This window comes from Artemia franciscana, chromosome 11 (assembly GCF_032884065.1).
Source record: "Artemia franciscana chromosome 11, ASM3288406v1, whole genome shotgun sequence".
Lineage (NCBI taxonomy): Eukaryota > Metazoa > Arthropoda > Branchiopoda > Anostraca > Artemiidae > Artemia > Artemia franciscana.
In genome coordinates this window covers 37,154,150-37,178,175 of record NC_088873.1, presented here as the reverse complement: position 1 = coordinate 37,178,175, position 24,026 = coordinate 37,154,150, and the positions used below count along the sequence as shown (strand labels likewise).

At 35.5% G+C, this 24,026-nt stretch overlaps 1 protein-coding gene across 2 annotated transcripts in view; it reads left to right on the top strand.

Annotated features, from left to right (window-relative positions):
• LOC136033173 (uncharacterized) overlaps positions 1–10,908 on the top strand; it is a 55,860-nt gene extending 44,952 nt beyond the window's left edge. For both annotated transcript variants that reach the window (XM_065713865.1, XM_065713864.1), the window contains exons 5-6: positions 5,459–5,681; positions 10,499–10,908. In XM_065713865.1, coding sequence (XP_065569937.1) covers positions 5,459–5,681; positions 10,499–10,845 — 570 coding nt within the window. In that variant the 3' untranslated portion in view covers positions 10,846–10,908. The remainder of the gene's footprint in view (positions 1–5,458; positions 5,682–10,498) is intronic.
• Positions 10,909–24,026: the final 13,118 nt, after the last annotated feature.

Here is a 24,026-nt window from a genome sequence, read left to right as displayed (position 1 = left end):
GCAGATCACGGATGCGTGTTTATTTGTTTGTTTTTTTCCCCGGGGGTGATCGTATCGACCAAGTGGTCCTAGAATGTTGCGAAAGGGCTCATTCTAACGGAAATGAAAGTTCTGGTGCTCCTTTTGTGACAAAGTTCTGGTGCTCTTTTATTTTCCCAAAGTCAACGGATCAAAATTCTGAGATAGCCATTTTATTCAGCGTAGTCAAAAAACCTCGTAACTATGTCTTTGGGGACGAGTCACTCCCCCGCAGTCCCCGTGGGAGGGGCTACAAGTTACAAACTTTGACCAGTGCTTACATTTAGTAATGGTTATTGGGAAAGTGTATAGACATTCTCAGGGGTATATTTTGGTTGATGGAGGGGTTGAGAAGAGGGGAATATGTTGGGGAACTCTCAATCCAGGAATATGTCATGGGAGAAGAAAATTTCCATGAAGGGGGCGCAGGATTTTCTAGCATTATTTAAAAAAAACAATGAAAAAATAAATATGAAAAAGTTTTTTTCAACTGGAAGTAAGGAGCAGCATTAAAACTTAAAACGAACAGAAATTATGACGCATATGAGGGGCTCACTTCCTCCTAATACCTCGCTCTTTAAGCTAAAGTATTTTTAGCAATTTCAACTATTTATTCTACGGCTTTAGTGATTCAGGGGTCATTCTTAGTGAATTGAGACAAAATTTAAGGTTTAGTGTAAAGAGCGAGGTACTGACGAGGGGGTGTTGTACTGTTTTAAAAAGAAGAGTTGAGAGAAAGAGTCAAACTTTAGCGTAAAGAGTGGGGCGTTGATGAGGAAGCAGCCCCTTTCATATACGAAGTAATTTCTGTTCGTTTTAAGTTTTAGTGTCGCTCCTTACTTTCAGATAAAAAAAACTTTTTTTTATCTAATCTTATAAGATTGGACTTTGAAGTGGCAATAAGGGACTATTTATATGACTAGATGTTGACGTAGTAGCCTTATTCGGAAGAGTAGGAATTTAAGTCTCTAATCTTAAAAGTTTGAACTCTAAAGTGGCAATAAGGGTCTTTTTATGTTGCTAGATGTTGAAGTTGTAGACTTACTCAGAAGAGTAGGAAAGTAAGTCTCTAATCTTATAAGAATGGACTTTAAAGTGGCAATAAGGGTCTATTTGTGTGACTAGATGTTGAAGTAGTAGACTTATTCAGAAAAGTAGGAAATTAAGTCTCTAATCTTATAAGAATGGACTTTAAAGTGGCAATAAGGGACTATTTATATGACTAGATGTTGACGTAGTAGCCTTATTCGGAAGAGTAGGAATTTAAGTCTCTAATCTTAAAAGTTTGAACTCGAAAGTGGCAATAAGGGTCTTTTTATGTAACTAGATGTTAAAGTAGTAGACTTACTCAGAAGAGTAGGAAAGTAAGTCTCTAATCTTATAAGATTGGACTTTAAAGTGGCAATAAGGGTCTATTTGTGTGACTAGATGTTTAAGTAGTAGACTTATTCAGAAAAGTAGGAAATTAAGTCTCAATCTTATAAAATTGGACTTTAAAGTGGCAATAAGGCACTATTTATATGACTAGATGTTGACGTAGTAGCTTGATTCGGAAGAATAGGAATTTAAGTCTGTAATCTTACAAGTTTGAACTCTAAAGTGGCAATAAGGGTCTTTTTATGTGACTAGATGTTGAAGTAGTAGACTTACTCAGAAGAGTAGGAAAGTAAGTCTCTAATCTAATAAGATTGGACTTTAAAGTGACAATAAGGTAATATTTCCATGACTATATATTGACGTAGTAGCCTTATTCGGAGGAGTAGGAAGTTTAGTCTCTAATCTTAAAAGTTTGGACTCTAAAGTGGCAATAAGGGTTTATTTATATGACTAGATGTTGACGTAGTAGCCTTATTCGGAAGAGTACGAATTTAAGTCTCTAATCTTAAAAGTTTGGACTCTAAAGTGGCAATAAGGGTCTTTTTATATGACTAGATGTTGAAGTAGTAGACTTACTCAGAAAAGTAGGAAATTAAGTCTCTAATCTTATAAGATTGGACTTTAAAGTGGGAATAAAGGACTATTTATTTAACTAGATTTGTACTTAGCAGCCTTATTTGGAAGAGTAAGAAGTTTAGTCTCTAACCTTAAAAATTTGGACTCTAAAGTGGCAATAAGGGTCTATTTATGTGACTAGATGTTGAAGTAGTAGACTTACTCATAAGAGTAGATTGGACTTTAAAGTGGCAATAAAGGACTATTTATTTGTCTAGATTTGTACGTAGTAGCCTTATTCGGAATAGTAGGAAGTTAAGTCTCTAATCTTAAAAGTTTGGACTCTAAAGTGGCAATAAGGGTCTTTTTATGTGACTAGATGTTGAAGTAGTAGACTTATTCGGAAAAGTAGGAAATTCAGTCTCTAATCTTATAAGATTGGATGTTAAACTGGCAATAAGGGACTATTTATATGACTAGATGTTGACGTAGTAGCCTTATTCAGAAGAGTAGGAATTTAAGTCTCTAATCTTAAAAGTTTGAACTCTAAAGTGGCAATAAGGGTCTTTTTATGTGACTAGATGTTGAAGTAGTAGACTTACTCAGAAGAGTAGGAAAGTAAGTCTCTAATCTTATAAGATTGGACTTTAAAGTGGCAATAAGGGACAATTTATATGACTAGATGTTGAAGTAGTAGAGTTACTCGGAAAAGTAGGAAATTAAGTCCCTAATCTTATAAGATTGGACTTTAAAGTGGCAATAAGGGTCTATTTGTGTGACTAGATGTTGAAGTAGTAGACTTATTCAGAAAAGTAGGAAATTGAGTCTCTAATCTTATAAGATTGAACTTTAAAGTGGTAATAGGGGACTATTTATATGACTAGATGTTGCCGTAGTAGCTTGATTCGGAAGAGTAGGAATTTAAGTCTGTAATCTTACAAGTTTGAACTCTAAAGTGGCAATAAGGGTCTTTTTATGTGACTAGACGTTGAAGTAGTAGACTTACTCAGAAGAGTAGGAAAGTAAGTCTCTAATCTTTTAAGATTGGACTTTAAAGTACAATAAGGGACTATTTCCATGACTATATATTGACGTAGTAGCCTTATTCGGAAGAGTAGGAAGTTTAGTCTTTAATCTTAAAATTTTAGACTCTAAAGTGGCAATAAGGGTCTATTTTTATGACTAGATGTTGACGTAGTAGCCTTATTCGGAAGAGTAGGAATTTAAGTATCTAATCTTAAAAGTTTGGACTCTAAAGTGGCAATAAGGGTCTTTTTATGTGACTAGATGTTGAAGTAGTAGACTTACTCAGAAAGGTAAGAAATTAAGTCTCTAATCTTATAAGATTGGACTTTAAAGTGGCAATAAAGGACTATTTATTTGACTAGATTTGTACGTAGTAGCCTTATTCGGAAGAGTAGGAAGTTTAGTCTCTAACCTTAAAACTTTGGACTCGAAAGTGGCAATAAGGGTCTATTTGTGTGACTAGATGTTGAAATAGTAGACTTACTCAGAAAATTAGGAAATTAAGTCTCTAATCTTATAAGATTGGACGTTAAAGTGGCAATAAGGGACTATTTATATGACTAGATGTTGATGTAGTAGCCTTATTCGAAAGAGTAGGAATTCAAGTATCTAATCTCAAAAGTTTGGACTTTAAAGTGGCAATCAGGATCTTTTTATGTGATTAGATGTTGAAGTAGTAGACTTACTCAGCAGAGTAGGAAATTAAGTTCCTAATCTTATAAGATTGGACTTTAAAGTGGCAATAAGGGACTATTTACATAACTAGATGTTGACGCAATAGACTTACTGGGAAGAATAAGAAGTTAAGTCTGTAATCTTACAAGTGATAAGTGGGCGCTGCCAGAAATTTTTCCAGAGAGAGGGGGGATACTCAGTGCTTAGTTTTTGCCAAGATTTGAATGGGAATGCTTCTCATATCCCTATTTATATACATTTCATTGTTTTTTTTCCAAGGCCAACCCTTGCTGTGGTATAAGGAATGACTGTATATCAAAAATATTAAATGGTGCAAAAACTCAGTTCAATCTTATAAGGCCTATATGTAAAAAAAAAGTTTCAGATGGCTAGATCACATTTTATAGATGAAGACTACGTATCTACTGAACATGATGCTTTGCTGCTATAGTTTTGCAGTCGAATGAAAAGTGGAAATTCCTCAAATAAAGTCCCTCGATCAAGCCATACAGCTTGATCGAAAGGATATTGGAACTTCATGGAAGGGAGTAAAGAGAGAAGCGTTTGGCAAATTAAAGCGGGGGAGGTCATATTTTATAGATGAAGACTACGTATCTACTGAACATGATGTTTTGCTTCTATAGTTTTGCAGTCGAATGAAAAGTGGAAATTCCTCAAATAAAGTCCCTCGATCAAGCCATACAGCTTGATCGAAAGGATATTGGAACTTCATGGAAGGGAGTAAAGAGAGAAGCGTTTGGCAAATTAAAGCGGGGGAGGTCATATTTTATAGATGAAGACTACGTATCTACTGAACATGATGTTTTGCTTCTATAGTTTTGCAGTCGAATGAAAAGTGGAAATTCCTCAAATAAAGTCCCTCGATCAAGCCATACAGCTTGATCGAAAGGATATTGGAACTTAATGGAAGGGAGTAAAGAGAGAAGCGTTTGACAAATTAAAGCGGGGGAGGTCATATTTTATAGATGAAGACTACGTATCTACTGGACATGATGTTTTGCTTCTATAGTTTTGCAGTCGAATGAAAAGTGGAAATTCCTCAAATAAAGTCCCTCGATCAAGCCATACAGCTTGATCGAAAGGATATTGGAACTTCATGGAAGGGAGTAAAGAGAGAAGCGTTTGACAAATTAAAGCGGGGGAGGTCATATTTTATAGATGAAAACTACGTATCTACTGAACATGATGTTTTGCTTCTATAGTTTTGCAATCGAATGAAAAGTGGAAAGAGGAAAAACCTTAGAAAACTCTTTCCAAGGAAAGACTCAAACCCACAAATTGTCACGCTTCCCAAGTCCTTTTAAATGTCCTAAATTATTATACACTAACACTAAAAATTTATCGAATCCGCACCACAGATTTATTGGTGTTTGTTCTACACTTAGCATTTTTCAGCTGTGTTGGAATTAGGTAGCTTGCTGCTACAATGAGCTGTAAGTAGTAGCATTAACTGTAGAGCTCTGAAACAAAGACTCCCATCCAAAAAAATGCAATTTTTCCCAAGTATTTAACCGTCTTTAGCTTTGCCTAAAATTCTGCTCGTGAGATAAGAAGACGTGTACAGCCTTAAATACCATCCATCTAACAATGCAAATAAATCCATTCAAGTCGTAGTGGGTAAGGTTGAGGATGAAAAACAGGAATAACTTTTATGTAGAGAGGTATCCACATAAAAGTTGGTGGTACAGGCTATAAACAAGTTTTTTTTCTAATCGTATTTTATCCCGTTTTCGATGAATAAGGGAAATCAACTTACCCTATTAAATAAAAATATTTCGTTTTACAGGGTGATGTTGCTCAAATGGCAATACTGCAATGTCGATATGCTGGGAACCGTAAGCGAAGTGTAGATAACCGACCAGTGGTTATCCGTTTCGGACAAAAAGCTGATGGTAGAATCCCATCAAGGAGCCTCGTTTCCCGGAATATACTAAACTTCTGTAAATATAAGCAGATGTGTACTTTCCCTGCTGGATTCGAAATAGATTTAGCTCTTGTGGGTGTACGAGGTGAGGATCCTTACATTTATTATGCACAGGGTAAATGAGTTAGAATTCTTCTGTGCCCATGGTCTTTTTAAGGTCGATTCAGTTCACCCAACCTTAGCTACGAAATCTCTTTCCCAAAAGCTATTGCTCCAAACTAGTGCTATTGAACTGAGCTCTTTCGACCAACCAGATCCAGAACTTATATCTTGCTGGTTTCATACACCTGAACTAATGATGGGTAAACTAAGAGAGTTGCGATGAGTCCTGAGTGGGGAAAATATGGGTTATCTCTTGATTATATATTGTTCAAAGAATACAATAGGAATATGGCTCTAGTGTGATTTACAATCAACAAGTGAAAATGGCCTCATTTTTATGCATTCTGAAAAAGGCTTAGGCTAGCTGTTCCTCTCACTCAGACTTTGAATTTATTTCCAATTAACCATGGACTGATGGTAACTTGAATTTTACGTTTTACTTAGGACACAAAAAAATCAAAATTACTGTCTGGGTTTTATTTAAACACATAAGAAGAAAGTACCATTGTAAGTTGGTACTTTGTAACAATGACTTTGAAAAATCAAGAGCCCCGTTTCTCTATTTTCTTGACCTTATGTAGAATTTTTCGCACCCACAACTCTGAGCTTTTACGTCAATCTCTTATCCCACATCTCGTAGGAAGTTGATCCTCATCAGAATTCCTTGTATATCCGATATTTTTTTTCTGATCTACGTATTCTGTTTCTTCAATTCTAAACTTAGGATTATTAAATTGTTTTCATTTCATTAGACTACTTAATTTAGTTGATCATACTTATTACAAGTGAAAGGAAAGCAATTTTTTGTCATCTTCATTGTGCTTTTGTCTATAATCTGCAAACTTTCACTGAGTACCAAGCACCTTTGCTGACTTGATGCATTCAGTAATAGTTAGTCTGATCGTTAAGACGAGAATCAGACTTTTATTTGCTTAATGCCGTTTGTTGTATGGAGTAACATATTACGACCGTTTTTATTTTTACTTACGTTGCTTACGTGAGAATGCTAGATGGTGTTGATTTTCTCAACAATTATTTTACCATTCTTTACCATTTACCGATGTTACCATTCCTTGACAAATTTATTCATGACATTAAAATAAAAGCTTTTTTGTATTGTTCCCCTCATTATTTTTCATTGCTTCTTTATCTTGCTTTTGGGGGATGAATCAAATTAACCGAGCTAGTGAATAAAATGATTTTAAAAACTTCTTTCTTTACAAAGAAAATGGAGGTTTCAATGATTACAACAAGAATTCAGATGATTTACGAAAAATTTTCAAGCGGTTCGTAGTAAAAAAGCTGTAAGTAAGGAGCGACACGGCTCAATAGTGACCAAAACGATCCATGGAGATGGGATATCCGACTTAATTTGAAAAACGACCAGAAATTAGTCTTTTTCAAATTAAAGCATGCTATAGGGTATTTTTCAGGGAGAGGGTTGTAAGCTACGAAATTTACCGCAAAAATTTTCCTAGGATATTTTCATCGAAGATGGAAGTGTCTGCGAGAATTTTCTGGGTAGGGGGGGATGTGGGCTATTCTACGTTGGACGAAAATTGGGTCTTCGATACCTGGGCTGATGCTCTTTAGGATCTAAAATCGGGGCAACAGTTTGTTAATTTGGAAGCAAGAGCCATCTGAAGTAGGGGCTGCAGCCTGCTTATTCGACTACCCTAGTAAATTTAATAAACTAAGCTACAATATTTTCTTCAATTTGGCACCGAGCAAAAATGAAGCGACTCCAAGCAATCCCACAAAAATGTAGGGGGGAATATTATTTTTCCATATAGTGAAGATACAAAGAGATATTTTCTAAAATTTAGGATGGAGCGTCTGCCACATAAGAACAAAATATATAAAAAATCTATTTTTCAAAACCTAGGAGGAGGAATAACTCGTGGGTCCTCTTTCTTCCTCCCAATTACTACTACTACTGTTACTAACAGCTTACCATAGCACCAACCCGCCCGAGGCCAACACAGCTACACCTGCTCCTCCTCCTTCCCAATCTATTTGAAACCTCCCTCTTTGCACCCTCCTAGGAGGTTTCCACTTCCCTCAAATATCTCTTTGTGACATCCTCCTACCCCACGGACAACCTGCTTTACATTTAACCCTTGATGTCTAGCCAAAGATGACAATCTTTGGCAATCTATCGTCCTTCATCTGCAGAACTTGCCCAAGCCATCTCAACCTTTCTCTCATTACAGCCCTAGAAAGTAGGATAGAAGGGAATTTATCGTATACTACTTTTGAAATACAGTCAGTTAGTCGGGTACCAAGAACAATCCGTAGGCAATTTTTCTGGAAAAGATGTAGCAAATATTCATCCGGTTTTCGAAGCGCCTATGCTTCAGAACCCTATTTGACCACTGTCCTCACTGTAGCTTCTAATATTCTAATCTTGGTGTGCAGACTTATCTTCTTCTTATTCCAAACTTTTTTTTATTTCTAAGAAAAACATCCTGAGTCTTGATTATTCAACTTTTAACATCTTCACTGCGCCCACCGTTTCACTAATAATACTACCCAGGTAAGCAAAACTGTCCATCCGATCAATTTTTTCGTTACCCAACGAAAACCTTTTCATCTTCACTTATCACTAGCCTTAGCGACATAGTCTTCTTAAAATTAGTCTTTAAGCCTATTCTAGCACCCTGAACGCGCAAAACCTCTAAGAGACACTTAAATTGTTCCCATTTTCATCTAGGAGCTTAAATCATCAGCATAATCTAAGTCCAGGAAGGTTTTTCCTCCCCATTTGATTCCGTGTTCACCCATTGCCTTCCCCGTGCTCCCAAATACAAAATCTATCAAGATTATCCAAATGAAGGAGGATACAACACAAACCTGCTTAACTCTTGATCTAATACAAAACCAGAAGCTAACCTCAATTCCTACCTTTACTCCAGCAGTGTTATTCTCGTACATAGCACTAATCACTTTAATGTATTTATCTGGTTTACAATACATGGATAAGACCTTCACGAAAGCTCTTCTATCAAAATAATTGAGCGCTTGTTCATAATCTATAAAATTGAGGACCAAAGGCATTTTATAACTCAGGCATTCCTCAATTATTAACCTAAGAATGAAAATTTGATCGAAATGGTCCTCTACCCTTTCTAAAACTGCACTGTTTTTCTCTTATCACTTTTTCTACAGCATCTCTCAGTCTAAAAAGTATCATACTAAGTAGTTTGCTACCTACAGAGCCCAGACTATTGTCTCGATAATTAACACACTCACTCTTATCATTTTTTCTTATATATTGGTCTAATTAGGGTTTTCCTAAAGTCGCCAGGTACTTTCCCTTTTTCAAAAATCATATTCATAATCTTCAGTCGCTTATTTCTAACCTCGGAGCCACCCCGTTTGAGAATTCATTTACCACAGTATCGGCACCTGGGGCCTGATTATTTTTAATCCTTTTAGAACAGTCGCTAATTCTTCCTCTCAAAATAAATCTTCTTTCACATCCATGGTATCCAAAGAATTATAATTTGCTAAATCTATATAGAGTTTCTAGAAAATTTCTTTCTGGGTCAGATATGTAATTAACTTTTATGGATGGTGTGTTACCGATAAAAATCTTGTCCGCATCAGTATTTTTGTCCCTCCATCCCTTCAATTAGTACGATGTTTCCCTTTTTGGGGGGATATGTAACCCTAAGATCACCCTCCAGATCCGCCCCCGATTTCTTTGTATCTGAATAAACTCTAATGTGCTTAAAATGCCTCCTCATATATTAAGAAATTAATATTGATCTTAGCACTTATGAGACGATCTTGTGACTCAGTGTGATGTCATGATAGCTTGTGGGTGAGTGCCAGAATTTCTGACCGCAGCGAGTGGACGGAGGCATCAAAAACCCTGCGGAAACCCTGGCTCATTTTTATTTACCTTGGTTCGAAGCCTAATATCTAGTACGGTTTATGGTAATATTCTGTAAGTTTAAACAATCATTCTTTTCTAAATTCTAAAACTAATAATTAAAACGAACACCTGATTATGGCAAACTATTCTGAAATGAACTTTCAACCAGAGGTTTCTTTCGCTTCCTTGCGATATTTCAGCGACTAAAAAAGAATTCCCTTTGTAGCTTAAAAGTTATAATGCTCAAAACCAGAGATTCGCCTGTAAAATATTATGGTTATGTCCACATTTGGTGAAATTCATTAAAACAGGGAAAAACTGGTGAATATTTATTAAATAACAGGGAATTATCAAGACATCTTACAAATAATGAAAGGCTCCCTCCATCTGTTTATGCCAACAAGCCCGTCCCCCAGTGTTTGCGGGTTTTATTTTTCTGCTATCAAACAGTTCGTGGTAACGAACTGTAGTAAGGAGCGACCCGGCTCAATAGTAACCGAAACTCTAAAGAATGGAATTTTGATACCAATAGTTACATCAAAAGAACCGCATTTTAATGCTGATTTTAAATATATAAGTTTCATATATTTTTAATATCATTCTGAAACTGGTCACTTTTTCACTGAAGTTTATTTACCAGAACTATGTACTAATAACTCTATTTAGTATTTAGTAGGATATCTACAATTTTTTCTACAAGTTTCATCTACATATCCTTAGCCTTAGTAGTAACAGTGCCAGGAGTGGTAGTAGCAGTAGTAGGAGTCGCAATAATAGTATAGTAGGAGTGGTATTATGGACACAGTCTGTTTGGATTAGGTCAAAGTTTCCTTTTACATGAGCACTGAGCATAAGATGTGAGTACTAACCACAAAATATATTTTATTTCACTTCTATGAGACTTTTTTTCTGTATTTCAGGATTTTCAAGTATTCTCAGTGCTGGTGGTGAATCTTTAACGTTTGCGAACGATGATAAAGATGATGAAGAAGATAATGAAGAAGATGATGATGAAGAAGATGATGAAGAAGATGATGGTGATGATAAAGTCGCTTTTAAAAATACCGAAGTTGATGGAAGTGGTGATAGTGATAAATTTGATGGAAGTGGTGATAGTGATAAAGTTGATGGAAGTGGTGATTATGAAAAATTCAGGGGAAGTGGGGAAACTGATGAAATTAATGAAAGTGGTAAAAATGATAATGGTGATGAAAGGGACGAAAGGGATGAAATTCTATCGAACAATCCAAATATTCTAAATAGTTAATTTATTTTACTTATACAGTTTTTTTGTTTTTTTTTATTGTTGAAATTAAATTATTCTTTTTTATTTTTTACTTGCTACAATAAAATGGAAACAGAAAATGAAAACAATGAAAAACTTCTAAATCAAGGTCAGATTCAAGGTTTTTTACTTCTGAAAAGCTTCTTGTATTGGTCATTCATCGTTGATGCTGAAAGACGGTACTAAATTGCAATCCTGAAAAATTGCACAGAGAAAAAATGACGTTCAGTATTCTGTAACTAATTGTTACTGTTAGTCAGAAGTATTGGTAATATTAGAACTTTTTTTAAACTATGCTGTTGTCTTTAAGCAAATGAATCAATGAATGACTGTATATATAACCCAACACACAACAGAGAAGAATGGACGGAGTCAAAGAACAACGAGGGAAAGAATAAACAGAAAAAACTAACAAAAAAAAACTAATTTTAAACATATATACAAAACACAAGAAATTGAATATTCAGCAAACGACACTGTAGATCTTTCTATTTTTCTCTAGAGATTTTTTCTGTGTATTAGATAGCCCACTCTGACAAAACATTATAAATCACTGGTAGAGCAAATGCTGAATTTCAGGGAAGCCGCTTAGCGTAACGTATTCTTAAGTCCGTTATAACGGTGTCAACTATCATTGTTCGACTGTTTTTATATTAGTTCCAGGTGTTACACCAAGGTATTCCAGAGAATAAATTGAACACTCTATGGTAATTGCTTAGTAATCTGCCCATACGGTATAGCTCGCAAATCAAGGAGGCACACTCGTGCCTCTATAAAGAGGCGACACACGACAATGTTAAGCGATCTTCGGTTCCAGTGGTCGCAGAGGGATGGGAAGGGATGCATTTCGTAGCCCGAGCTCCAACTAAGAAACCTGCCAAATTTCATCCCCCTCCAACTTTTCCTTCATGGGGAAAATCTGGCCGAAAGTTTCGACCCGTCAACCCCAGCCCCCCTTTAACGTTGTCCGATCAGGCTGAAATTCACAAGTTAAGGTCCCCTAGGGCCCAGGAGCTTATCCGCGAAATTTCAGCTCGATCCGATAACTCCTTCCCTGTTTTCCAGAAACCACGCATAGGCACTTAAATTTCATTTTCTTTTTTTTCTCGACGCCTACAGGTCACAGCCGACATCGGATCTGGGTGTACGAGGACTCATTCGATGCGGTGTTCTCTGAGTAATTTTCCTGGAAAGTTCCGTAGGAAAATCTTAACCCCCCGAAAGTTTCGACCCCCCAACCCCACCCCCCTTTTAACGTTGTCCGATCGGGCTGAAATTCACAAGTTAAGGTCCCCTACGGCCCAGGAGCTTATCCGTGAAATTTCAGCTCGATCCGATAACTTCCCTGTTTTCCAGAAACCACGCATTAGCTACTTAATTAACGCATTTCTCTCCATAAGAGCCCATGTTAATTTGAAATTTTTAAAAATTATTGAGAAATTATATTTACACACATGCAAGTGATTAGCTCAGTCGGTAGAGCGTGGGACTTTTAATCCTCTGGTCAAGGATTCAAGTCCCTGACGGGTGGTTTTTTTCACAACATCAAAATAAAAGTGTATAATTTTGATAACACCTGGACAGCTTATCAATTGAGAGATAACAGAATATTAGCTTCTTATGAGCAAAAGAAACATTTCGGTCATTCTATCTATTTTTCTTCTATTTTATACAATGATTTAAAAGCGGGGGGGGGCAGCCCCCCAAGTTCCTCTCCTAATTCCTGTACGAGGAGTACAGGAATTATTAAATTACATCCACCATGGATTGTAGAAAAACGTACAGAAATAATATGAAAAAAACTTCGTTTTCTTAAAGAGTTAAAGAGGCTGCGTCCCAAAGTCGAACCTTAAAACGTACAGGAATTAGAAGAGGCAGTTTGGGGGCTGCTGCCCCCCAAACCCCCAGCTTTTAAAGACTCTTTTGTACAGGTTTTTTGTTTTTTTGCTAACCCCCCACTCTTGGCTTCGGAAAGGCCCTCTTTTAATTAACAAAAAATTGAAATGAATGCATAATGGAATAACTTCGAAAAATGTTAAACACAAGAGGACAGGAGAACCATTGTGCCGAAACTAGTAATTAGTAACAATGAAGTCCCCCCACAAAAAAAAACCTGTACAAAAGAGTCTTTAAAAGCTGGGGGTTTGGGGGGCGGCAGCCCCCCAACTGCCTCTTCTAATTCCTGTACGTTTTAAGGTTCGACTTTGGGACGCAGCCTCTTTAACTCTTTAAGAAAACGAAGTTTTTTTCATATTATTAAATAAAACAGTTGGTCATGGCTTCTGATCTGAACAAATGAGTATATTTTTTAGTGAGACCAAATCCCTCCACAAGTTGAGAGGTCTCCAAAACAAACTGGACTGTAAGTATGAGCTATCAAAGTGACTTTAAAATAATGGGTCAAAAAGAAGACCTATGAAACTCATCAAACTATCTCACTTTTAAAATCAAATAATTTAGATTTTTCAATTGCTGGGTTTTTTATATATTTTGTATCTAAGAACTCATTTTTTACTTTGCTTAAACTTGATTATTTTTTATGCAAGGACAAATAGTAAACTATTCAAAATATACATTATTTTCAGTAAATTGTAAATGACTGTCTAGCTTTTAGAGGATTTTGGAGGTTGTCAGCTCCACTCTTATCTATGGCTATTTCTGTTTAATTTAGCTCGACCTGATTGTTCATTTTAGCTTCTCTTCGTTTTAGGCTTCATTTATTCATTCGCGGGCATTCATTCAATGACCATTCATTTAATTTAATTTACATTTTGTCCTTATTGGGTTTCAATTTGTCATTTTTAGTAATTTGCCACCGTCTCAAAATCTCGTTAATGGCATTTTGAATCACTAGACACTGAATCACTAGAATCATTAGATACTGGGACACTAAAAGCAGTAAATATTCCTATCCAACACATATTTGAAGTCTGGGCCCAAAGATTCTTTGAGAGTTTTTTTCTAGAAAATTTTGTCTGGGGATATTATTGCCTCGTCAATATGTAATATCATATCCTGTTTTTGTCCTATGCGTATATATTTACACGTGCTGGGATAATTAGAGTGAATTATTAGTGGAAGAAATCACATTCAGAACTTAGAAGCATAATTTAGATTAGATTAGTAAGTTTTTGATATTACACTTTATCATAAGAAACTGTGCAGTATGAAATCATGAACATTTTCACCCTTGTATATAATCACATAAAAAGGGGTTGACAAGTATTTTGTTCCTGAGTGGGGTAGGAGGGTGTCTTAAGGAAAGATTTAAAGGAAATGAAAACTTTTTGAGAGGGTCTAAAGAGGAAGGCTTTGAAGACATTTGGATGGAGGATGAGTGTGCGTAGCTTTTTTGACCTCAGGCAGCTTATTGCTACCTGATCATATTACTGGTCAAAAAAGGATTGCTTCGCAGGCTTTTTGGCAAGTAAAAAACCGGTTTCGCCAGTCTTTAGTAATCTCTTTACGCTTTCTTTGGGGTTTGGCCTTCGAATACTCTTTATTTTCTTTCAGCATTATCTTATGCTTTTAATTTTATTGTTTGTGCTTCGACGTTTGTGTTTGGCGAGCTACCAATCCATCATTTATTTTTACGCTCTTTGTCTTCCAAACTGTTTCAACCCCCTTAACAGAAAAAATATATTTTTTTTTAATTCTACAAGCTATTAAAGTCAACAAAACATTACTCCTTAATGAATATTATTATTACTATAAACAAAAACCTAATATTCTTAAACATTTGTTACAATCTTAATCGAATCTACTTCATAATTAATTTCAAACAGTTCGTGGTAACGAACTGTACTAAGGAGCGACCCGGCTCAATAGTAACCGAAACTCTAGAAAATGGTACCAATAGTTACATCAAAAGAATGGCATTTTAATGCTGATTTTAAATATATAAGTTTCATCAAGATTAGTTTTACCCATCAAAAGTGACGAGCCTGAAAAAATTTGTCTCATTTTAGAAAATAGAAGGAAACACCCCCTAAAAGTCGTACGACCTTAACGAAAATCAAACCATCAGATTTGGCATATCAGAGAACATTATTATAGAAGTTTCAAGCCCTTATGTACAAAAATGTGGAATTTCACATTTTTTGCCAGAAGACAAATCACGGATGCGTGTTTATTTGTTTTTTCGTTTGTTTTTTTTTTCCCAGGGGTGATCATATCAACTCAGTGGTCCTAGAATGTCTCGAAAGCTTTCATTCTAACGGAAATTAAAAGTTCTAGTGCCCTTTTTAAGTGAAAAAAAATCAGAGGGCACCTAGGCCCCCTCCCGCGCTGATTTTTTCCCCAAAGTCACCGGATCAAAATTCTGAGATAGCCATTTTATTCACCATAGTTTAAAAACCTAATAACTATGTCTTTGGGGACGACTTACTCCCCCGCAGTCCCCGTGGGAGGGGCTGCAAGTTACAAACTTTGACCTGGGTTAATATATAGTAATGGTTACTGGGAAGTGTACAGACGTTTTCATGGGAATGTTTTGGTTTGAGGGGAGCTTTGAGGGGGGAGGGTTACCGAGGAGGATCTTTCCATGGAGGAACTTCTCATGGGGGAAGAGACTTTCAATGGAGGGGGCGCAAGGTTTTCTAGAATTATTTAAAAAATAATGATAAATAAATATGAAAAGTTTTTTCAACTCAAAGTAAGAAGCAGCATTAAAACTTAAAACGAACAGAAATTATTACGCATATGAGAGGTTTACCTCCTCATAATACATCGCTCTTTACGCCAAAGTATTTTTAGTAATTTCAACTGTTTATTCTACGTCCTTTGTGATTCAGGGTCATTCTTAAGGAATTGGGACAAAATTTAAGCTTTAATGTAAAGAGGGAGGTATCGACGAGGGGTGAGCCCCCTCAAATACGCAATAAAAACATACGAATATAGAAGTTCGATAATTTTATTCGTAAGTTACACATATTTTTTACTTATGAAAACGTTCGTAAAAAATTATAAGTTATAGTTGCCTTTATAAGTAATCAAAAAACTGGAGGGCAACTAGGCCTCCTCCCTCGCTTCTTTTTTCTCAAAATCTTCCGATTATAACTATGAAAAAGCCATTTAGCCCCAAAAAATTAATATGCAAATTTCTTTTAATTATTTATGTGCGGAGAACCAAGATCAAATTATGCATTAATTCAAAAACATCCAGAAATTAAACAAAGAAAACAAGTTTTTTAAATGAAAGTAAGGAGCGACATTAAAACTTAAAACGAACAGAAATTACTCCGCATATGAAAGCGGATTTTCTCCCTCAACGCCCCGCTCTTTACGCTAAAGTGTTTTACTGTTTTAAAATGTAGAGTTAAGAGAAAGAGTCAAAGTTTAGCGGAAAGAGCGGGGCGTCGAGGAGGTAAAGCCCCTTTCACATACGGAGTAATTTCTGTTCGATTTAAGTTTTAATGTCGCTCCTTACTTTCATTTAAAAAAAAAACTTGTTTGTTTTTTTTAATTTTTTTCGCAAAATAAGTATTTCAAAGAAAAGTAAAGATGGACGCTAAACCTAAGACGAGCAAAATTAAAGTCAAATAGCTCTTGAAGGGTAAAACGAACATAAATCACTATCAGTAAATAAGTGAAACACAAAACGAACAGAAATTACAATAAATAATGAAGAACTTAAAACGAACAGAAAATACCACAAACAGGAATAGCACTAGCTAGCAAAGTAGGACTATATCTTCTAAGGACCCAAACTTCATTTTTGCTTTACTGATAATTTTTTTTATTTTAAGTTGTATACTTTTCATCTGTCATAATAGTGAAAAACCACTATAATAAACAAAATTACGGAAAAGAACTAACGAATGTAAATTGACAGTTCAATATTTATTGATGCTCATTCTTGAAAGTCTCAGAAATTTGAAATTTATTAACGTTATAAAAGAGAAAATTTTTTTAAATGTATTTCTTTTCTCAATCTAGTAAAGGATGAGAATGGAGTCCTTATGACAGACCCTTTGATGATTGACGAGAGGTGTGCAACCCACTTCGAGAACCTACTAAATAGACCGAGAATAAATGACCGAGATATAATTTCTGACATTCCATTTATGATTCTTGTTGTAAATGAAGAACCACTGCCTCCAGAAGAAATCATAGCCGTTGTCAGAAAGCTGAGGAACGGAAGAATGTCAGGAGTAGATGGCATTACATCTAGATGCTGAAAACTTCAGTCCGCGACTGCATGACATTTTGGGTTGAGCTGCCAACTCAGATATGGAGTGACCAGAAAGTGCCCAGTGACTGGAACCATTATTAAGCTCTTCAAAAAAGGCGATGCGCTTGTTTGTGGCAACTGGAGAGGTATTAACATAATGTCGATACCTATAAAAACTTTTGTGAATTATCATACTACAACGCCTACAGCGGAAATTGGACCTACATCTTCGTGATGAACAACACGGCTTCCGACCTGGAAGATCATGTAAAGACCTAATTTTCCCACTGAGAATGCTGGTTGACGACTCAAAGGAGTGGAATAAAAAGCTATATCTTCTTTTCATTGACCTAGAAAAGGCTTTTGACTCGGTTGACCAAGAAATCTTATGGAAAATCCTCAAATACTATGGAATACCCCCAGGATAGTAGAACTGAGTATCGCCCTGTACAAAAGAAACAGAATGCTGTGTTCGAACAGAAAACGAAGTTACAAGATCCTTCAAAATCATGACTGGTGTCAAGCAAGGATGTGTATTTTCACCACTTTTATTTACAATAGTTATGGACTATGTACTCAGACAGTCTACGGGCTATGGAGTAAACGTCAACAACAAACAACTCGCAGATCTTGACTTTGCAGATGATATAGTACTACTAGAAGACGCCAAAGATCGATTACAGCTGCTATTTGATGAAATCTCAGAAAAAGCCCGAGAGGTCGGATTGTCGATCAACGTCGACAAATCAAAAAGTATGTCCATATCTGGCTCCCCCCTAACTCTTCAATGCTCCGATAATCTGTTGAACAGGTCCAAGAATTTAAATACTTAGGAAGCTGGATAGAAAATACTGGCGATGTAACATTTGAAATCAAGAGAAGGATTGGACAAACATCAGGCGCCTTCAACAGACTAACACCGATTTGGAGAAGCAACAAATACTCACTTCGTTTAAAATTGCGCCAGTTCAACAGCAATGTGTTGTCTATATTGATGAACGCCAGTGAATGTTGGAAACTCAACCAACAACTTGAGAAAAGTATCCTTGGATTCGAAAACATTTGCCTTCGAGGGATCCTCAAAATCAGTTGGCATCAGAAAATTACCAATAGGGAAATCCGGCTGAAAACAAACCAGCCCATAGTGACCGAAGTTTTGAAGAAACGAAGATGGACATATTTGGGTCATGTTCAACGCATGCCCAAAGACAGACTGCCCTTAAGATTGTATCATTGGCAGCCTGAAGGAAGACAAAGACGAGGCCGACCAAAACACACACTGCGGAGGCAGTATGATCAGGACCTGAAAAAGACAATCATTTCCTTTACTCCCCAATGGGAAGATATCACTGCAGCCGCACAGCTTCGTGATGAATGGAGAGACTATGTCGACGCCCTATGCGCCACCGATGGCTCAGGAGGATCTAAGGTCTAAGGTAAGGTAATTTTGTTTTTGGTCAATCAGAAATGACGTCTTGGTCTTTAGAAAGAATAGGGGCGTTAGCTCTACTCCTGTTTTTGGTAGTTTTGATTTTTGTCTCATATATGCTTCATTTGATTATTCATTGTGCAGTTTGGTTTTCATTTATTTATTGATAGTGATTTATGTTCGTTTTACACCACAATCACTATCTGAACTTATTCCTGCTCATCTTAGATTAAATTCAACTGTTTCCTTTTGTTTGGAGAACTTGTTTTGTGTTAAGTTCATTTCTGTTCGTTTTCAACTGATGTAAGTTTTTTTTTAATATAAGCAATATTCGACAATATTTTTGGGTTCTTATCCTTAAGAATCGAGATGCTTGTTTATTTGTTTGCTGGACAAAATTTGCAATAAATTTTGCTAATAGTTATACTGCGTAACTTTAGATTACTTTAAATCGCACATTCTAACAATAGGATGAATTCTGTGGGAATAGATGGACAACTATGTGGAATATCTGTCAAAAAAATGAATTGAAAATTTGTGTAATCTTTGGGCTTCTTTAGGACTGAAGCCATTCTGAACACCCACCGAACTTCAGAATAGACAAGTATTAATCTGCCAATTCTCCTCAGGATGCCCTAATAGTTTCAATATTAATCCTTTTGCTGTTCATGAAATATCGCCGATACAGCCTTTTAACAACCGTGGATGCACATAATGTCTTTTGATCTAATTGATCAGCCCTGTCAACATGCACTGAAGGCTTCGACTCAATACCCATAGCGGTTTCTAATATATTGCAGGTACGCCCATTTGGTCATCTGGATACTGCAGATGCGCTCTTTGTACAAACTTGAATGCACACACGGTATATTTACGGCACATATGTCAAATCCGGATGAAATTGTGCCAGTGCTAAATCATTTAATTATAATAGAATGACACTCTTAACACTTTACGAATGTTTTATGCTTGAAATTTTTTGCCCAATCCGACAAGTAAAAAGAGTGTTTTTGCGAAGCAGTTTTGTTTGAGCTCAACCATGTGTATATTTTTCCATTTTTGCGTGAAACATACAAGCTGGTTAAACCAAAACTGTCATTGGTTAAACCAGCTGGTTGACGCAAAAAAAGGCCTTATATAACATTAAATATGACTAACATTTCATATGCAACATTGACGTCTCTTGTCCTCGATAATCTTTTTTTTTCGGGGTTAGAAAAGGCCTTTTTTCGCGTCAACCAAAGAGACTGTTTGAGCTCAACCACTCGGTGTGGTTGAGCTCAACCGCTGTTTTTGCGTGAAACAGTGACAAACCAGGTTGTCATGAAAAGTGATTTTGCGTGAAACAATTGACTGGTTGAACTCTAATTTAACCAGAACTGTCATTGTTTTTAACCGTAGGGTTCTACCATTCATAATTGTTGGTTGACCTTTTCAGGCGTAGATTTCGAAAAGAAGAATTCGTAGGCTATAAATAAGTCTATATAAAATCAGAATTATAAGCTGACAAATAGAATTCTAGCCACGCAAAAGTAAGGTTTAATTTTGTTTTTTTCGTATTAGGGCTATTTGGATAAATGTTGGGTTATATCTTGCAATTTGATTCACATAGGCCTTAAGACAGGAAGTCAAGAGTTTGAATATGCTTTTGAAAACTTATGAAGATACTTGGAAATCTTTGTTTCATCCTTTTGATGCCCTAGGCTTGACCTTAGCTTGGTAATTTGGCTTCAGAGATAAAACCTTGATGAAGCAAGACCCTAGTGGTTATAAAGCATTGTTAATCCAATTACTATTCTTACTAGATGCTTCAAGATGTGTTGCATCTCTGTCAGAACTCTTTACATTTCAGCCTTACCCTATAGGGCCATGGATAAATTTTCAGGTCAAACTCTAGTTTGGCTACTGTTTTCTATCTTAGAAATGGGTTAAGTCAGGAAAATAGAACTTCCAGTAATGAATCCAAAGCAAAAAATACGTAAAATTCTAGTTTAGCTAATTTTCATTATCTTGGAAAGGGAATAGGTTACAAGAATGAAACTCAGTAATTAATCCAGGGTCAAAAACACTCTGGGAAGGTACTGCCAGGCTTCTATGTCAACCCTTTTCTGATTTCTAAGTCTTAGATAATTGCTTACTCAAAAGGTCTATACCTATACTATTGAAATTTTGACAAAACAAGATTTACCTTAATTTTTAATTATCAGTTTCTTTTACTCTGGCTTTAGCTCTTAAAATGCAATTCCTTTTATTTGAGTAGCATTTTAAGCTATATTAATATTTTTTTTTCAAAATTTAGTAAATGTCTTTGCATATCTTTAAAACCTTATAAAGTGGATTGAGGAAAGCTGTGAAACAGTTTCTTTGTACTCCATGTAAGCAGACCTTCCCAGGACATACTTTAGCCTTTAGACCCATCCCTGAAATTTTTTTTTCAATCTCACCCCCTGGTGCACTTTTACACATTGTATAAATTGTGAAGAAATGCCTGCCCCCTTGCTAAAAGTCTTAGAAGTATCTTATATCAAAATACACCTGATACAGTTTAATTTTTTAGAGATGACACAGAATAGCATTAAAGCTGAGTATTTGCTTTGCAAGAAATGTGTCCCTTTTGTTGTAAAGCATTTTGGATAGACACTAATCTAACCATGGACGTATTGCTGTTGCAAATGGTTTTGCTTAAAATGGTTTGGAAAACAAATAGCAAATGTAAATTTGCTTTTTTATCATTATTTAAGACTAGAATATCACAAAGCTATGCAATCACATTGCTTGTTGTATCTTAAGTAAATACAATCCCTGATGGAGTTTTGTTGATACCTGCCTTAAAATTAATTTGTCTAAATAAAATATATTGTTTATGGGACAGTAGAGAAAATGGCAACAACCATGAATTGAGTTTTTTTCAATATTTCTTTTTTCAAATGATAATTCTCTGGTCACGTTTGTGTTCCTTGCAAAGTTGTTGGCACTCTGGTTTGGGAATCCTTTGTCCAAGGGGTACAGGTTTAATTCCTGGCATTGCTAGTGTATTTGGTTTTTACCAGCTAAGTATTCACCATGCTAGTTTGCATCTTAAGTAAAGCAATCCCTGCTGGAGCTTTGTTGACACCTGCCTTACAATAACTTGTCTAAGTAAAATACAATGTGTATTGAAGATTAGTGAAAATGGCTGTAAATCCATCTTGGTTTTTTTTCAATATTTTTTTTTTTAATAGTTGTTCTACTCTGGTCGTAATAATGTTCTTGGCTAAGTGGAAAGCACTCTTAGTAAGAAATCCTTTGTCCATGGGGTACAGGTTTGATTCCTAGTATTGCCTGTTTATTTGTTTTAAATGGGGGTCAGTGATGTTAGACAGATCTAAACCAGCTCTAAATAGGCAAATGGAGAAATATGCAAAAGGTAAGCAGGGAGGGTGTACAAAAGCACAAGATTTCTGGCCCCCAGCCCTTAATTGCAATTCTTGGCCAAAGGGTCACAAAGTGGAAATTAGCACTGCCGGTTTAGACCTTGATGTGTCAGTGCTGCCATACTTACTTACTTGCATATTGGTGTTGAGTTTGTCCACATTTTATCTTCATTACTATCTAAAATCATTTAGACATTCAGCAAACTGTCTCAAAGCACAATTAGTATTGAATAGCTTTTGGGCCTTACTGACTTTCCCTTTATAGCAAAGGTTTATTGTTGTGTATAATGTAGATATTTTAAAGTAATCAATCACTAAGAAGTCCCTTTTAGTTTTATCAAGTTTTTGAGTAATAAACCTTTTTAATTACCTTAAAATATTTATTCAGGTCCTTTACTATTGGCTGCCCTTTATATTACAATAATGATTGAAATATATTGTGGTAACTAAAAATTTGGATAATCCAACCTATTTTACCATCTTAAGGTTGTTTACAAAGGTGTATGAAATATTTAAGTACTGACTTAGCTACAGAAAACTTCTAGATATAATAAAATGTAAGCAAAATGGTTCTTACTTTGACCATATCTATGGAAGCACTAACAAGAGAGTGGGTCATTTGATGCATTTGTAGGATTGAGTGAGATGAGAAATGAAGTGTAGGTTTGATGAGAGATGGCTGGTGAATGTGATGAGGGATGAATGTTTTGCAAGATTTTAAAATTTTGGACAATTTCTCATGTTGACAGTAGAGTGCAGAAGTAAAATTTTGTAATTTTTTTTTCTTTGTTTCTGTTATGTTAGACAATGTTGAATATTCTAAAGTGAAGTTTCTTTTTTGTTTGGAATTGTGATGGCCCTAGGGCTTTAGTGCAATACAAATTACTAATGTTTATTCACTTTCTTTAAACAAACACAAGGTCTATGTCTCCTAGCTTTAACAAAGTCAAATGTAATTTTAAGACCAGGGATTTCAAAGTAGGTCAAATAAACTTCTGGTAAAAATGAACAATTTATGAAACATCTAGATTAAAAAAAAGTCTTTTAGACAACAAAGAAGACAATTGAATAAAGAAAAGTACCTTATATCATAATTGTTGTGCACCCTTAAGATAGAAATGAACAAAGCTTCAATTAAGATTCTGTTTTGTTTAAACAGACAGAAGGGACAAACCTCCAAGCTTTGACAAATACAATCTCACCTTGTGGCTCCTATCTTTTCAAAGGGGACTTTCTTTGGATTTTTTCTATCCAACTAAAACTGAAAAGGACAGCATGATATACAAGTGACCTTCCAATTACCCTACATAGCAAGAGAAAATCATTAAGTTAGGCTATGCTTTATCTCAATCCCCCTCCCAATGTGCAGAAATATGGCTCAAATTTCATATTTTCAATGCATTTAACCTCCTGTCACCTGTTTTTCTAGTTATTGTTTGTCACATTTGTTTAATTTACAGCTACATGGGATGAAGTTAGAGAGACAGATTGACAAAACAAATGGAAAATAGGAAATTTCAGCAATACATTTTTATATTGGGAGGATTGAGGGGTTAAGTAGAGCAAAGTTGAATATAAAATGTGTTACCAGCTATTATTCTAAAAATTATGAAGCATGAATTTTTTTTTTATTATGTTTCTTTCTCTTCAGGTCATTCTCTAGGGCTTTACCAAATCAAACATTCTATGCCCAGAAAAATTAGCAACAAGGTATAGTCTATATACAAAGGCTTATGTTATTTAACTATGAATATGGAATTTATATGGCAATCAGGAACTGGATACAGGCTAAAGCAAGTAAAAAAAGAAAGAAAAAACTTCCCTAGTTAGCTCAGGAGACTTTTAATAGATTACTCTTCAGATAATTGCCAATGATACATAATTTAAATATTTACCCCTGTACAGTAGGGCATTAAAACAATCTATCACAATGTAAGATACAGTATATTTAGATATGATGCTGATTTACAAATTCCAGGATTCTTTGTTGTAGTTTTCATAATTTTGTTGATAAAGTTTTATATATTCATCATATTTTATTTTATGTCATTAACATTAGCCAAGCTAAACTTCTCAATAGAACTTGAATGTGGTGGCTATAATGCACAAGTACTGCAAAAATCTTACAACACATTATGTGTTATGGTAA